At 57.4% G+C, this 16106-nt stretch overlaps 1 protein-coding gene across 8 annotated transcripts in view; it reads left to right on the forward strand.

The window, feature by feature from the left end:
* Positions 1-16106, forward strand: part of RAB11FIP3 (RAB11 family interacting protein 3) — a 42334-nt gene that overhangs the window by 15749 nt on the left and 10479 nt on the right. For 4 of the 8 annotated variants that reach the window (XM_015294702.4, XM_004945419.5, XM_046900744.1 and 1 more), the window contains 4 exons: positions 264-355; positions 8525-8712; positions 10515-10688; positions 14174-14308. In XM_015294702.4, the coding sequence (XP_015150188.2) occupies positions 264-355; positions 8525-8712; positions 10515-10688; positions 14174-14308 (589 nt within the window). Of the gene's footprint in view, positions 1-263; positions 356-4151; positions 4306-4363; positions 4663-8524; positions 8713-10514; positions 10689-14173; positions 14309-16106 lie in introns of those variants that run through there. The other 4 variants (XM_015294704.4, XM_015294703.4, XM_040647738.2 and 1 more) reach the window with 3 other exon arrangements.

The raw sequence follows: 16106 nt of genomic DNA on the forward strand, positions 1-16106 counted from the left end.
AAAGCATGGCGGGGTAGGGCCAGCTCCGTGCCTTGGCCCCGTAGGAGCAGCAAGGGGCCTCGTGGGAGCAGCACCCCGTTTGCTTTCCGACCTTCTGGAGGTGGGATGCCTGGAAGCAGAGGTCCTTCCCAAAAGCTGAGGGCACCAGCGTGTGCAAAAGGAAGTTCTCATCCTCCTGCTGTCGTGCCTCCCTGATCACGGCTTCCTTCGAGGGAGTGGGTTTCCTTTTGGTGAATCTCTCGCTCTTCTGTTTTCCTCTGCAGATCCTGACAGCCAGCTGTATGATATGGGATATACCCCCGAGGAGGAAGCCCCGGCCTGTCCTGATGAATTTGATGACTTTGTCACGTTTGAGGCAAGTGTGAGCACCACGGCCGTCTGTGGGTGCAGCACGAGTGGTGCGCGGGGGGGTGGGGAGGTTGGGCTGCAGGGCAGAGATTGCTGCAGTGGGGGCTCAGGGATGGAGAAAAACAAGTTCTGCCGTCTGTGGGCCAGAGAGTGCACCAATTTGATGCCCTTAAAGCTGGCTTGTGAGCTCATGGGGTGCCAGCAGCAGTGCCGTGGGGTGAAGGATGGAGATGGCTCTTTGGGGTGGGACGGGATGGGCGCCTGCTGCTGCTGGGTTTGGCTCCATGCTGGGGTTGCTGTTGTTGGACAGTGTGAGCCCAGGTTTGAGCTGAAGCAATTCCAACCTGCTGCAGGGCATTGGTGCTCAGTGCTGCCCAGCCAGCAGAAGGTAGAAACAAAGACAAAACGTGGATTTCCTCTTCATTCTCGGGGTCGACCGAGGATGCTCAGCTGATGCTTCCTTCTTTTTGCTGAAGGTGTGGTCTCCATCCCTCCTCTCCCTTCCGTATGTCTGAGCACAGAAGCAAGTTGCAATAGTGTCCCCAGCTAGAAAGAGCTGCCGTTAGGCAACCCTTATGCCGTGGATGGGGTTTGCAGCTTTGCTTTCTTGGCCTCCCCAGTTCTTGCACCTCAGCAGGAGGTGCTGCAGGTGCTGCTGTCCCATGTGGGAGCTGAATGGCCGCCTTCTGCTTCTCCTCCTTCAAGCTTTTGTCTCCAGGATTTTGACTTCTGGTGCTCTCAGTTGTATGGCTTTACCACACCAACGGTTATTTCAAAAGGGCCTCCCAACCTTTGGTTGCATTTGTGTGTCACTCTGCCCATCCTTGCTTTAGGCTCAGTTATGTGCCACGTCACTGAATAGCTGCAGCTGTCCTTTCAAGTTTCCTGGTGGTGCACTGGGTGTTGGGCGGCTCGTTTCCCCTTGGTGAGAAGCACAGGCCCATCATCACTTAGGATGGCCTCAAGCTGTCCCTGGGTCACCTTATTCCCAACAACCAATGGGACCCCCAACGTACACCCAGCCTGGCACAGGGTACTGCCGAGCCCCACCTGCCACCCCAACCCTTAGGTGGCCAAAAGGGAAAGGTGCTGAGTCCTGGGACGTCCCTCCCAGAAAGATGGAAACGGATTCTTTTACTGAATTCAGGTTGATCTTCAAAAGATAAGAGAGCTCTGTTGGTGCCTTTGTTTCATGCGCTGGGGAAGAGTTACCCTCGTTGTCTTGGAGACGTGGTTTGGAACGCTGCAAGAATTTCGCAGGGATTCAGCAAATGGGAACACGATGGAGGAATGCGTAAAGATAAATGGGCATCTTGGGGTGTGTGTGCTTCCTTCTCATCTCCCTGAGCTCCCGTTGTGTGCTGTGCTGTGCTGAGCTGAGTTGGGCACCCATCTGCACAGCCACGGGGCCGAGAGCTGCTGCTCTGTGGCATTATTGTATGGGGGGTGTTGGGTTTGCTCCCCCTTAAGTGTGCAGATAGACAGGGAGTGCCCAGCTCTTGGGATTGCTGAGGCCTTGACAGAGAGCATTTCTGCTAAATGTTTGTTCAGACAAGTGTAAACAAGTGCTTTGAGCAGCCTAAATGAAAATGCCTTCTCTTTGTTAATGAGGTTGCTCTTCTTGGTGAGTCATCCATCCCCTCTTCTGGCGGCTGTCATCAGAGAGCTGAGCGGCGAGGAAAGCCCTCAGCATCCATCCAGCACTGGTGTCCTACAGCCCTGCACAGCCACAGAGTCATTCAGGTTGGAGGAGACCTCTCGGATCCCCAGCTCCAACCCCAGCCCACCCCACTGTGCCCACTGCCCACATCCCTCAGTGCCACATCCCCACGGTTCCAAACACCCCCATGGACGGTGACCCCAGCAGTGCCACTGCAGCTCTGCTCTTTTGGAGAAGGAATGCTTCCTAACACCCAACCTGGACCTCCTCGGTGCAATTTGAGGCCATCCCCTCTCATCCTGGGGGGACCAACGCAGGCTCCCAGTGGCAGCAGGACAGCTCTGCTTTGCTGCTGGCAACTGCCACCTAACGGTAACCACAGTGATTTGGCTGCACTGCCTGCCTTGTTCGTCCCAAAGCAGCCTGGAGGTTGCTTGGAGTCTGTCCATCCAGGCACCTGAACCCTTGCCTGCGTTGTTCCCCCAAGCTGTGCTGGTGCAGCACTGCTGCTGAATAAGCATAGGTGGGAGCTGTGTGAGCTTGAGCAGCACCGACTCATGTGGGCCATTCACTTTGGGGGTGCAGAGACTCCTTTGTAATGCCCAGCAGGGGGAAAGGTGCATGTGGGGCTAGATGCTTGCTGTGCTTTGCCAGTGGGCAGGGCTCTCTCCTGGGGTAGCTGAGCCCACTGGAGCAGAGCGGAGCAGATCAGGCAGGCTGACTCTCCTCCGGCTCTACAGTAATAGAAGGACTTTCCCAAAATGAAAGCAAACCACAAAAATGGGGTGTGCAGCCACAGTTCCTCTGGGATTGGGCATGGAGATGTGTCAACTTCGGTGGGCTGGAGGAGAGGCAGCGTCGGTGCGTAGCCGTGCTCCACGAGGGCTGCCCAGGAGCATGGCAGATAGCAGCAACACCAAGTTCAGCCGTGGGAATGTAGGGAGGACCTTTTTGAGATGTGCAGAACGGGGCAGCTGAGTTGCAGGAGGTGAAGGGAGGCGCACGGGGCTGTGCAGGGTGTGCACAGTGCATGCAGGGCTGTTGCCATCTGCTGGGCGGCCGCTGGGGCAGCCTTCGGTAGCAGCAAGGAAGGATGCATCAGATGTAGGAGCAACTCACGTGGCACAGTGGGAGCGGATCTGGGCAGGAGAGCGGCCCTTGGTGAGGTCCCAGGAGTGGTTTTGGGGAGGGGTACCCCAGCTGTCCCCAGCCTGCCTGGCTGGAGGCGCAGCACAGCCTGTCGTCGTCACTGAAAACTGTTGCATCTGTTGAAGGTGTCATTTCTTTTCACGCGGGGTGGCTGAGTTGAGTGCTTCTCAAAGGGCACAAATGACAATGGGGGAGTTTGAACACACGTTGCTGAGTTTCTCCAGCAGCCCACGATGGCTGTGAGAGGGACCGGAGATGGGCACAACCCAAAGCATGAGGTGGGGGGTGGAGAGGCTGCAGCTGAGTGTGTGCTGCACCAGCACTCAGTGTGCAGCGCTGAGTCCCCAATGCATTGACCACTGCTCCTCCTGGCACACGTGGGGTGCCACGGTCGGATGAGATCCTGGTGGGAACGTTTGCTTTGTGGATGATAAGGTGGAAGGAGTTTGGGAAGCGAGGACCTTGCAGCTTTATCTCCCCCTGTGAGCGCAGCTGTAGGACCGAGCGGGGGGAGCTGGGCTGCAGCACAGGGGACGAGAGGTGCCGGGTCACAAAGCCTTGCTAAGAGCTCAGAAAGTGAAGGTGGTGGTGGTGGTTCCTCATTGTGGTGCTGTGGGTGTATCTGAGCCAGGGCTCTGCTGGGGTCCTGCGGCACAAACAGGAGCCAGGAGGAGAGCGTGGGTTAAACCATCCCTGTGCTGCTTAACCAAGAAATGCTTGCTGCTTTGTGCGCAGGGCGCAGGAGGTCAGTGGTTATCAGGCAAGGAGCTTCCCCTTGGCACTGTGTGCCAGGAAGGATGTGTCCCAGGGAGAGCTCCAGCAACCCGGAGAGAGCATGAAGGGAATGGAAGGGAGCCCGTGTGCTCGTCAGGCATGGCTGAGGGAGAGGGCAAAGGTTCTGCTTCTGTCGAGAGGGCAGGAGGAAACCTTCTGTGCCTTGTGCACTGTGCTGGGGGGGGGGTGAGGTGGGAGGGCCCTCCTGATGGGAGCAGTTGGGGTCAGTTCCTCGGAGCCGGGGGCAGAGCAGGACCTCTGTGTGGGGTGCTGGGGACAGGGGGGTCCCTCCCTGTGCGTCCTGCTGGGCGCAGCCCGTGCTGGAAGGTGATGTCAGCGCCCATCCTGGAGTCACCGCCTCTGGTCCCTGCCTGGTGAGCAAGGCGAGCTTCCTGTTCGTCACTATAAGGAAAGAGATTGTGTTTACCATTTAACTATTCACCAGGAACACCCAGAGAGAGAGAGAGACGTCCCGGGAGGCTCTCTATCAAGGCCGATCCTCCTGGGAAATAACCTTTCTAATCAGCAGCAGGTTTACACAGCGAGCAGTGTGTGCACCTGGAGCGGGGCTGGCCGCAGCACGGCTTGCTTTTATTTTGGTGGTCACAGAGCTGAGCTCAGCCACTGTTATCAGGGCTGGAGGTCAGCAACAAAAGGCTCTCTGTTCCCGACCAGCTTCCCTCCTCCCTGCCAGAAGGAGCTGAGTCCGGCCGGGAGGGATGTGCCCGCAGGTGAGTGCTGGGCTCTGGCACAGAGGAGGGAATCGGGGCTGCAGGGCTGTGTCCATGGCTCCAGCATGGCATTGAGCTGGGCTGGGCAGGATGGCAGGTATGGGTGCCCCGCTGGGTTCTGCCATACGGCGTGGGTCGGTTGGTATTGCTGATGAGTGGTGTTGTTTTGGTGTGGGTCAGCTCTGCGTGCCTGTAGTGCTTGTGTCGGGCTGGCACTGTGGTCAGGCGGGGGCTTGGCTTTGCCCTGAGCTGGCTGAGGGCTGTGGATGTGGATCTCTGCAAAGCAGATGAGCAGCAAGAGGCAAACCCCGTGGGCAAACCCTGTTGCTGCAGCCCCTCTGCGGGGCTGTTTGGTGGGGAGGGGATCCCGCCAGCTGCCACGGGGCGTTTCGGGGTGGGACTGCGAGCACAGCTCGCTTCCCTCTCCCCTTTGCATGGGTAGAAGCCAACTTAAACACGCTTTGTGTTGAGCAGGGAGGTGCCTGTACCCAGCGCCGGGCCAGGATTGCAGCCAGCCCTGCAGCTCAGTGTTGGTTTGGTGTTCTCCTTCCCCGCTGCGCTCAGCTCTGCGGCTCCCAGCCCGGATCCTCCAGCCACGGCATGGATGGATGGATGGATGGGGCAGTGCTGGGTGTCCTTGGTCCCTTCCCACCCCCCGTCTGGAGCACAGGCAGAGCTGCCCTATAATCACAGATAAACCTGTTGGGAAAGCTGTGTTGTTCTTCCCTTTCCTCCCCCCTCCCCCCCCCCCTTCCATTTCCCTGCCTCCGTGGCCAAGGCCAGCAGTGCTGGACCAGCCCCGCCAATGGCACTGCTGGGACACAGCTGTCCCACACCAGGGCTCTGGTTGTGCTTTGAGTGAAGACTTCTGCCCAACGCTGATCAAAGCAGCGAAGCAAATGCTCCCCAGAGCCCCCCTCTGCCTTTTCCCAATCACTTGGAAGCACAGAAGCGTGCCCATGCATGTGCTGCTCCCGGATTAAAGCTCCACGTGTGCTTTTGTCATACACCCCATACAGCAAGCAAAGGAATTCAGGACTGTAGGAGAAGCTCTTGTGTAAGGGCATCGTGATGTCTGCAGCCCTCCCGTGCCGCCCAGCCCAGGTGTGTCGGGGTGCTGATGTGGTTTATGGTGCATGGCCCATCCCTGCTCCCCCTGCTCCCAGCACCCTGGGCTCCTCTCCCCTTCCAGAGGGGCTTTTTGAATCAGTGTCTTTACAACACTTCTGTACCCAAAAGCGCCTGGGATGGGTGCAGATATCTGCAGCATTGCCATTCTGGGTTGTTGGTTTATTTTTTTTGCCTGCTCAGAGCAAAGCCAGCTTGGCTGGAGGAGTGAGGTGGCAGTGGGATTTATAGGGTCAGCGCACAGATCAGCTGTTCTGGGGCCATAAAAGAGCCTTCTGAGATCTGCAGCTGCACCTTTGCCCAGGGCGCAGGGGTTCGGTTTGGCTTTGCTTTGCTTTGCTTCATGGGGCACCCTGCCAGACCTTGCCTCGGCCTCCCTGCTCGCCTATCTCCTGCTGGCGTCTCTGCTGGAGGTTTGGGTCTTTAATCTGTGATGCATTGTAAGGCAAAGTTCCCCACACTGGTGCTCAGGAGCAGAACTTTGTGTCGGCTTTCACCTGCCCCGTAACTCATTGACTACACGGGTTTGACTTTAATAAGGCTAAAGAGAAAAAGGATTCTTAGGGGGGAACAACTGTTCGGTGTGGGAGCAGCCAGGATTTGGGACCGTGTGCATGTTTGGTTCTTTTGGCTGTTTTTTTTCCTAACAACAGACTTGACTTCGGAGGCCAAAAGCAAAGCTCTTCCCAGTTCAGCACTACTTCTTTCCCCCTGCAGGCAGAAAGCAGCACGCCTTGGGGCAGCGGGTGGGCATGCAGGCACTGAGTGCTCCCTGCATGCATTGCATCCCTCCCATTGCATCCCTCACGGAGCATCACAGAGATTGGCCCAGCAGCATGGGCTGCAGATGGCTTTACTTCCCCAGATCAGCATCACAACATACCCGGGTCCCATATCCTGGCCTCTTCTGCAGGCTGCCTTTGGTTCTCTCTATCCCTGCTGGGGATGCTGCTGTGCTGGCCCTGTCTTCTGCTGGCGGTGACTTTGGACTCAGGTTCTGCACAGGTTGACGTCGTGTTTACCTTCAGGGCGGTGTCTGGGGGCTGCCTGTAGCCTGTCTGTGCTGGCACCTCCTGCTGACGCTGCAGGGCTGGGCAGGGCTTGTCCCCGTGCAGAGCATGCAGCTGCTGTGTGGGGTTTGTTCCCTAACACTGCTCCCATGTGCTCCTTCCAGCTGCCAGCTCTGTGTAATGCAAGGCTTTGAGATGCACCGTTTTCTTGCAAGTGCTTGCAAACAGCCCCAAAAGCTTCTGCGTGGCAGAGGAAGAGGAGCTTGTTCCAGCATCTGGAATGCTGCTGTGTTGCCCCATGGCCTTGCAGGAGGGGCAGCCAGCAGCTCACATCTGCCTGCATTAGACCTCAGGTGGCCCAGTGGCTTCCAGCCCGTGTTCCTCCCTGTGCCAGCCATCCTGCAGCTGTAGGACACCGGGTGGCAGTGCACAGCTGCAGCTCTGCACCAGCATTGCCAGATCCCTCGTTCCCAAAACCCCGGGGACACAAATAGTTGATTGGTCCTGAAACCACCTGGGGAAATTCCTGAAAAGCTGGGAAATGAGCTCCCTAAGGAGAGCTTCTGCTGCAGGGTGTGCTCCTGAACGTCTGGGTGCTCCCAAGCACGTGGATGCAGCACCTCCTGCATTTGGGGCACTGACCTGCCCCCAAAAACAGCCAACGTGTGTCCTGAAGAGACAGGGCTGTGGTGCTGCCCTTGCAGTCTAGAGGCTGATGTAGAAGTAGGTTTACAGAGGTTCCTGGGGAGAGGTGGAAAGTGCCCTCATATGGCTGCAGTGGAAAAAAAAGTGCTCTCAGGACTGCCTGGTGGCTTAGCATGGTGGGTCCTGGTAGGGAATTCAGGTGGTGTCCTCTTAAAAATGGAGTGGGTGAAAGAAACAGTGATGGCAGCTGTTGGGTATGGGTAGGAGGCTGCTCTGAGTAGGGGTGGTGGGCTGCCCTGGGCACAGGTGATGAGCAGCCCTGGGTATGGGTAATGGGCTGCCCTAGGCACAGGTGATATGCTGCCCTGGGTAATGGGCAGCCCTGGGTATGGGTAATGATTAGTTCTGGATATGAGTGATGGGCAGCCCTGGGTGTGGGTGATGGGCTGCTCTGGGTAATGGGCTGCTCTAGGCACAGGAGATAGGCTGCCCTGGGTAATGGGCAACCCTGGATATGGGTGATGGGCAGCCCTGGATATGGATAATGGGCTGCCCTGGGTGTGGTTGATGGGCAGGCCTGGATATGGGTAATGGGCTGCCCTGGGCACAGGTGATGGGCAGCCCTGGGTAATGGGTAATGAGCAGCTCTGGATATGAGTGATGGGCAGGCCTGGATATGGGTAATGGTTAGTTCTGGATATGAGTGATGGGCAGCCCTGGGTGTGGTTGATGGGCTGCCCTGGGTTATGGGTAATGGGCTGCTCTAGGCACAGGAGATAGATAGGCTGCCCTGCATATTGGGCAGCCCTGGATATGGATAATGGGCAGTTCTGGATATGGGTAATGGGCAGCCCTGGATATGAGTGATGGGCAACCCTGGATATGGGTAATGGGCTGCCCTGGGCACAGGTGATGGGCAGCCCTGGGTGTGGTTGATGGGCTGCCTCAAGCACAGGTGATGGGTGACCCTGGGTGTGGGTGATGGGCTGCCCTGGGCACGCTCTGTCCTGCTCCCCAATGAAACGGCATGGCTCTAGCATCTTCCGAGCTGTCTTTTCTCCTCCCGTGTCCTGCCACAGGCGAATGAGGTGACCGACAGTGCGTACATGGGCTCGGAGAGCACCTACAGCGAGTGTGAAACCTTCACAGATGAGGACACCAGCACGCTGGTGCACCACGAGATGCACGACGAGGTGGAGACCGACAGCGCCATCGACTCCACCGTGCACTCGGAGTTCACAGATGCCATCGAGGAGCAGGAGCACGGGTCAGTGGGGCAGAGGGGGGCAGCTGAGGACCGAAGCCAGGGGGCTCCCTCTGTCTTGCTGGAACTGGTTGGGGTGCTCTGAGCATTCACGTAGGACCGAAATAGCTCTTCTTTAGGAATAATAACGAGGCTGCGCTGTGTGTAGGCTGTTTTGGAGCTCGGCCTGGCAATCTCTTTGAGCTAATTGTAGCTTGCCTTGGGAGAACTTCTGTACCCTCATTAGCATCTCTAACTCCTAAAATAAGTTCTCCGCACACCTGAAATACCCGCAGTTTTTAATCTATCACTTAAAGCCAGCAGCACAACGTGTAATTTTGGAGCCAGGAGGGGAACTCGCCGTATTCCTGTGTATCCCAAACACGTGTGTGCCCTTTGATGTGCAGCCGCCTCCTGTAACGGCGTGCTTCCAACCCGTGCCTGGAGCGCAGCGCTGTGAGCTGATGGCTCCTGCCCTGCTATCTGATGCTGTGCCTGGGCACTCCTAGCTGTGTGGGGAGGGAGGGTTTGGGGGTGCGACTGGGCTGCTTTGAGGGGCTTGTGGAATTACGGAATGGTTTGGGTTGGAAGGGACCTCAAGGATCAACAAGGTCCAACCCCCCCTGCTGCAGGCAGGGCTGCCAACCTTTGCATTTAATACTAGAGCAGGCTGCTCAGGGCCCCATCCAAGCTGGCCTTGAGCACCTCCCTGCTAACAGGGGGCTCACCTCGCCCTGCTAACAGCGCTGAAGCCCCCAGAGCTGTCAGCACAGGCTTTTGGGGACCGAAAGCATAGCATCCAGGCATGGTATTCCAGCAGGGACTTGGAGCTTTTCAGAAGCAAAGGGCTCTCTGTGGTTTCCCTCCCACCCTGAAAGCCTGGTGTGGGGACACGCGAGCTGCTGGGGCTGAAAGGGTGCAGGCTCGGTGGAGGTGTGCGGATCAGGGCGATTGGGATTAGCTGGCTGCACACTGCTCTGCTCAGCTCAGCAGCAGTTAAGTCGGGCTGTAAGCGGGTTCTGAGCTCCCCGGCCCCGAGCACAGCACCCACCCAGGGGCCATGGCAGCCTGCGTGCGCCTTCCCTGCCTCCAGTTCGCCTGCCTGTAAGTACAACCCGCTGCATTTGGGGTTAGGTTTTGTTGCTGAGGCTTTCCTGCTCCTCCCAGCGTGGCCTCGGGAAGGCTGGGTGACCCCCGGGTGCTCTGAGGTGTGGGCAGGCTCCGGGTACCCACAAGTTCAAGGCAAAAAGCGCATTCGAATGCATCACAGCTTCTGGGTTAGAGATTAGAAGGCTTGAGGCTGTGCATCCCAGGGGGGTGGGTGGGTGGGTGGGTGAACCCCCCCCCCCGCCGTGCTATTGCCCAGAGCAGCCTTGGCTGATGAGATCTGCCCCTGGAAGCTGCTTGGCAAACCACAGCCCCGTGCTGCGGAGCTGGGCTTGGCTCTTGCTTCTTAGTTTAAAATAAAGATCCCACCCCTGCCTTCTATTCCTGGAGCAGTTTCCATTGCTTGCTGGGCCTGCCGGGTGCCTCCTCCTGCTCCCCAGTGGGGCAGTGGTGTAGGGTGAAGAATCGGCTTTGGGAGCAATCCAGTCTTCCCTCCTTCTTTAGCAGTGAATTCGAGGGAGGAGGGTGGTCCTACCCAACTCCCAGCACGTAGCTGTGCTTTTAGACACGTGGCTTGCTTTCCAGCTTGCTTCTTGCTAATCCCCCCCCCCCTTGCATTTTGCCCCGGAGATCTTAAAATCTCCGCAGTCCTGGGCAGGAAAGCCCTATGGGAGCAGCGACACGTGGTCACCCCGTGACACCCATCTCTGTCCCCGCAGATCTCATCCACACGACCTGCCCCTGGGCTCGGACCTCAGCCACTCCATCGTTACGGTCATCAGCGGAGAGGAGCACTTCGAGGATTACGGAGAAGGGAACGAAGCAGATCTGTTCTCGGACAGCTTGTGTAATGGGGAAAGCAGCTTTAGCAGCTCCTCGTTCCTCTCCCCCAGGTAACGCTCAGCGCAGCGCTGGCCGCGCCGGCACGGGGGTTTTGCTGGCATAGCATCTCCACCTGGGCTCTGTGTTTGGGTTTGCACACTGCTTGGCCCTCAAGGACAGATTCTGGATATAAGAGATAACCAGCACAGAGCTGGGAGCTGCCTCCCACCATCCTTGCCCTGAACACTTCCCATCCTCCCACCCATATCCACAGCAGCGTTGGAGGAGCGCTTTGGAGCCCAGGGCTGCCCCAGGTTCCCTCTGCTGTTGGTGCTGTGGCTCCTCTCAGAACTTTCTGGTAGGAAAAAAAAGCAGGCAGCCTCACAGCTTCAGCCCTGATCCTGTTGGATGACAGCTTTTTAATCCGCTCCACCTACATTTTTGGCTTTGCTGCAGTGGTTGGGTGGATTTGCACCTACTGCTGCAGCCTGACATCTGTGGGGCAGGAAGGAGGCTGCAGTGTTTCCTTGCTCTCCTTGCACCAAGGCCTGAAACCAAGCAAGTGCTTCCAGCCCGTGCAGGGTGTGCTGAGGAGCTGGTAGGACAGTACAAACCAATCCACGTCTGTTTCTCAAGGGGAAAAGTAGGAGCTGGAATGCTGACCCACAGCTGCAGTCTCTGTGCTGGCAGGATGGCTCCCTGCCTGCTGCACACTGGTGTCCAAGGGGATGCTTTTTCCCCTTGGGATGATTCGTGTGTGACTTCCTCCTCTTTTGCCTGCATTCTGGCAGGTTCCTAAAGGCCTCTGTAGGGCTGGGGCAGTTCTGGCTGCAGGGGGCTGAAGGGGAAGGGCTGCTGTCAGCACTTTGCTGCAGGCCAAGGCTATAACCTTCCTTTCTCAGCAGCAGTTTTGAGGGTGTGAACTAAGCCCGCAGCAGAGGTTTTGCTGTAAAGCTCTACCCGTTGCTTTGGGAAACCCCAGCCCTTGGTGGGGAAGGGGCACTTTGCTCACCCCACGTGCCCTGTGTTGGCACTGTGCAGAGCCATCTGGGTGCAGCTGTCCGTGCTGGTGCCACACATTGGAAGCGCTGCCAGCTAAAAGCCAGCCTTGCCGTCTCTCCTGAGTTCCTCCCTGAGTGTGGGCCTCCAACCTGTTCCAAAAGCCTCCTGGCAACAGAATACTCCAAATACGTTTTGCAATCAGCTCAGCTTTTTCTTTAATACCGGTCCTGAGCTCCGGGTTACCCACACGTGCAGCACTCAGCTCCTGCTGTCGGTGCCCAGCCTTCCCCACGCTGCTGCTCCCTTTGGATCTCACCCCTGCAGCATCCCTGCTGCCCAGGGTGGGGCTGAGGGGCTGCACAGCCCCACGGCTCTCACTGCTTTTAGCTGGGGAGTGCTGGGAAGGCAGACTGCAGACAAAGCCCTGCAGAACCCCAGGGGTAAAGAATGCTGTTCTGTTTGAAAGAGAGAATTTCCGCATGCCTTTCAGGTCTGGCCCTTACCTGGGGTTCTCAGGAAGGTCCTTAGCTGCTGTGTCGTTAAGGATGTGCTGTTTCTCTGAACAAAGCCCTGCCTACCACGTGCATTTATACGCAGTGCAACCTTACGGAGAGCTGCAGGATGCTGCTGGCTCGGGCTGAACGTTTGAATGCCAGGTTCAGCATCACTTGTAAAGGGCCACATTGCCACCTCCACGTTACAGGAGCATCAGATGGGAATAGTGTTGACAAATTTTCCTGCACGCGGAATCAAAGCAGGGGTTGGAAGGGACCTCGAGACCATGGAGCCCAACCCCGCTGCTAAAGCAGGTTACCTACTATCAGTCGCACAGGTAGGCATCCAGCTCAGTCTGGAATAAGAAGATCTTCACAGGAAGGCTAAACAAGAACCAAGAGCCTGCAGGGAGCACTGCAGGGCGCTGCATTTTCCTGCTTAGTCCTCACGTGCACGCTCATGGGTTGCCACCATGGGTGCATCCATCCAGACAGCGAAGCTCTCCGCGACGCTCAGCGAGGAACGGATAGCAGTGGGAAGCCCAAACCCCACACGCACCACCAGGCTGCCTGTAGGTGCTGGGTGAGAGCAGTGCTGCTCCCTGGGATGCAGGGAGGAGGCAGCAGGGCTGAGGGGTGGCAGCGTGCCACCAGTGCTGGGTGGGGATGCCCCGAGGTGCGCTGCGGTTGAGCTCTCGCCCACTCACCTGGCAGGGAACCAACGCAGCCAGGGGCCAGGTATATCTTCACACAGCGAATAGCTCTGGATTCTCCCAGGGCTTCTTGTCTAATGGCTTTCCCCGCCTTGATTAATGCTCGTTAAGAGGTGGGCGAAGCGAGGACGCGCCAAGCAGAGCTCGTGGGGCTGAGCGATGGGCTGCATCCCAGAACAGGGCACGTGGCTCCTCCTGGGTACCACGGAGCCACTGCCAGCTTCAACCCCGTGCAAAGCCTGAGCAGCTGAAAGGACTGCTGGTGGATGGAGGCTTTTTCCCCCAAGATCAAGCCTGCCCTAGAGCCTGGGGGGATGTTTTTCCATGTCGCTGCAGGAGGGGGAAGAGAGGAGCGAGGCAGTGCATCCTGTGTCTGGTTGCTTGCTCTAGGAGACACCGGGAGCACTTGGATGGGTGGCACAAGCTCTGAGGCCTGGCCCTGGGGTAGATGGGTGCTGCACCATTGCTGAGATCCCGAATGAGTTCTGCAGGGAGACCCTGCTGGGGTTCCTCAGCATCTCCTGGGTCAGGGCTTTCCAGTTCAGATCTGTGTCACGGGGCCCTTTCCGGATCTCTGTTGTTTTTAAGCTTGCTCGTGTTTGCTCACACCTTTACCTGTCTTTCTTATTGAACTGCTTTGTTGTTTTTTTTTTTTTCCCCACTATTAACCTTTCTTTGATTCGAGTCCGTGGCTTCCAGAAGGGTGTTTTCCTGCAGAAAATGGCCTGCGTGCAGCCCCAAAGTGGCACCAACCCCACGGCTGCTCAGAACCCCGTGGCCAAACTCCCTCTTGCCCCGGCTGTGCCAGGTGGGAGAACGGCTCCCTGCTTTGCCAGGGGTCAGTGGACGTCTCAGCAGCATTCTGGCCTTGTGAGCAGCTGGAAACGAAGAGCTGATCAAACCCATTAGCTCCAAAGGCAATTAGTTTGTATGCCTCTACGTCTCTTTGCCAAATGACGAGGCAAAGCTGCTGCCCGTGCACTCTGTCGGAGGCAGTGGTTGATTCACCACCTCTGCTTTATGAGCGTATCTTCAAAGGGAGAAGTTCACACGCATGAAAACCTGACCCAGGTCTGCACTGCTAACAGCACTGCTGCAGCCAACCAAAGGATTTGGCTGTCGGGCTCAGTGCCGTGCGTGAGCTCAGTTTGCAGATCCCAAAGCAAAGCAATACCCAGGCGAGTAAACCAGCCTGCTCCCAAACTCAAACAGCAAATCCTACCCCTCGTACCAAAACCTCCCCTGCTCGGAGGTGCCCCCTTCCCAATAACTCAGCTTGTGGAAGCCACGGACCAAATCCGATTGCTCTGTTCTGTCCTGTTAAAATGACACTTGTGATTTCTCTAGCACCAATCCGCTCGCTGCGAAACTGCACAGCATTCTCGCAGATGAAGCATTTGAGTTTTACTGTAGCCAGTGCCACAAACAAATCAACCGCCTTGAGGACCTTTCCGCTCGCCTGAATGATCTTGAAATGAATAGGTAATGGGTCCTGTGCGTGGCAATTTCACCGCTGGGGATGATGCTCGCGAAGGGAAGACTCTCCTTGTCTTGCAAAGCTTGCCTCTGCTGCTGTCGGGCTCCATTCCTGCTTGCAGGAGGGGATGGGTTCCAATGGGGGTGGTGGAGCTTGCAAAAGAAGGTCTGCAGAAGCATCACAGCAGACGGGCAGGAGCTGCCTTTCGTGTGAGCCCTGGGAGCTAACAGGCAATGGGAGTCTTCCACTCTGCTCTGCTCGGCCTCCTGCATGTCCCATCCAGCATCCGGCAGATGCCTCACTCCACCGTGCCCTGAGCAGTGCTGTCCTTACGTGGGGACCCGCAGCCCCAGGCTGATGGGCTGTGGTGTTTCTGCCACCACGGCAGTGATGGTCACAGCCCATCCTGCCTTGGCAGCAGCCCCCCCAGCACAGCTCTCTGACCTGGGGGTCTCATGGGGATGCTCGCTCTGCAGCCATAGGAACTGCTCGCACCCACTTGTTTCGCTTGCACCCAGCACTGCCAGGGAATAGGGAGGAGTAATGTCAGGGCCTTTGTGAGGAGCTGAGTTTGTGAATGCAGCTTTTAGAGTCAGCCAGCTTATGTGGCAAGTGGGGGAGATAGCTGCTTTGATTTCCTTGCTCACATGTGGTTGCAGTCCTGCGGGGGGGAAGGAGGGGTGGCGTCGCTGATGGAGATGATGGCTCTGCTCACACCCAGCGTGCTCTTTCAAGCCCAGATTTTGGCCATGCTTATGGTCTGTCTGTCCTGCAGGGATGGCTGTCCTGGGCCGTAGCTTAGGGCAGAGATGGAGAGCAAATAGCAGCTTGGCCTTGTCCCTCTTAGCAGCAGAAGTACTTCTCTCCCTGCTCTTTCTCAGGCACGTGGCTGCCTTTGCTGTTGGGAAGCCTCCATGTGGCCGCCCTGGGGGTGGTGATGGGGCTGAGGTCGTGCAGTTGGTAAGGAGAGTGCTGGGTTTCCCTGCATGCACCAGCAGCCCCGCTCCACTCTGTGTTTCATCCCTGCAAAGCTGAAATGCCACCTCTGTGATGGGGTCCTGTGGCGTCTGAAGGAATTGCATAGGTTTTGCTTTGCCCTCTGGGCTTTCACGGCACAACTGTCTGGCTACCTTGGTGGGGAGGGGGGGGGGGGGGGTTGCCCTGCATTGCTCTGCTGCTGTTGCTGGAGTGCAGCATCAGGTGTAGCGGGGGGGGGGGGGGGGTGGATGTAAGTGGATGTGAAGTCATGCAAACGTGACCTACAAGGAGAGCTGGAAGTCCCAGAGGGAGTTGGTGCTGTGATCTGAGTGCCCCAAAGCCAGCCCAGGCACGGCTCAGCAGGGCCAGCAGAGCTGTGGACGGGGCAGTTTGGAGAGCTGTGCTTTGTTTTAGTGCCCTCGGTGCAGAGTTTGCACATCTCAGCCTCTCTTGGGAGAGCTGCAGGTGCCGGCTCTGCTTTCTGTGCAGAGGAAAATAATCCTCCTCCCCACAGCATGGGCTGTACGTGGCACCCTGCAGCTGTTGGCACACCCGGGCTGACCTCTCCCCAGCCAGCTCCTCCTGCTCCTTGCCAATGGGGCTCAGAGGATGCACCCCTAACGCGGGCACAGGTAGCCCCGACAGCAGCCTGCCATCAGTCCTCGTTTCCCAGGAGCTGTATTTTTTATGGATCTTTGACAGCAAATGGTTATTTGCAATTCCTTCTTCGAAGAACTCATGTCATTGCTGCAGCTCCGGGTGGGACTGAGCTCCCAGCTGACTTTGATTGTTGCTCTTTGAGCTGAGCTAAGCACCGGGGAATGC

The sequence above is a fragment of the Gallus gallus genome, chromosome 14 (assembly GCF_016699485.2).
Source record: "Gallus gallus isolate bGalGal1 chromosome 14, bGalGal1.mat.broiler.GRCg7b, whole genome shotgun sequence".
NCBI lineage: Eukaryota > Metazoa > Chordata > Aves > Galliformes > Phasianidae > Gallus > Gallus gallus.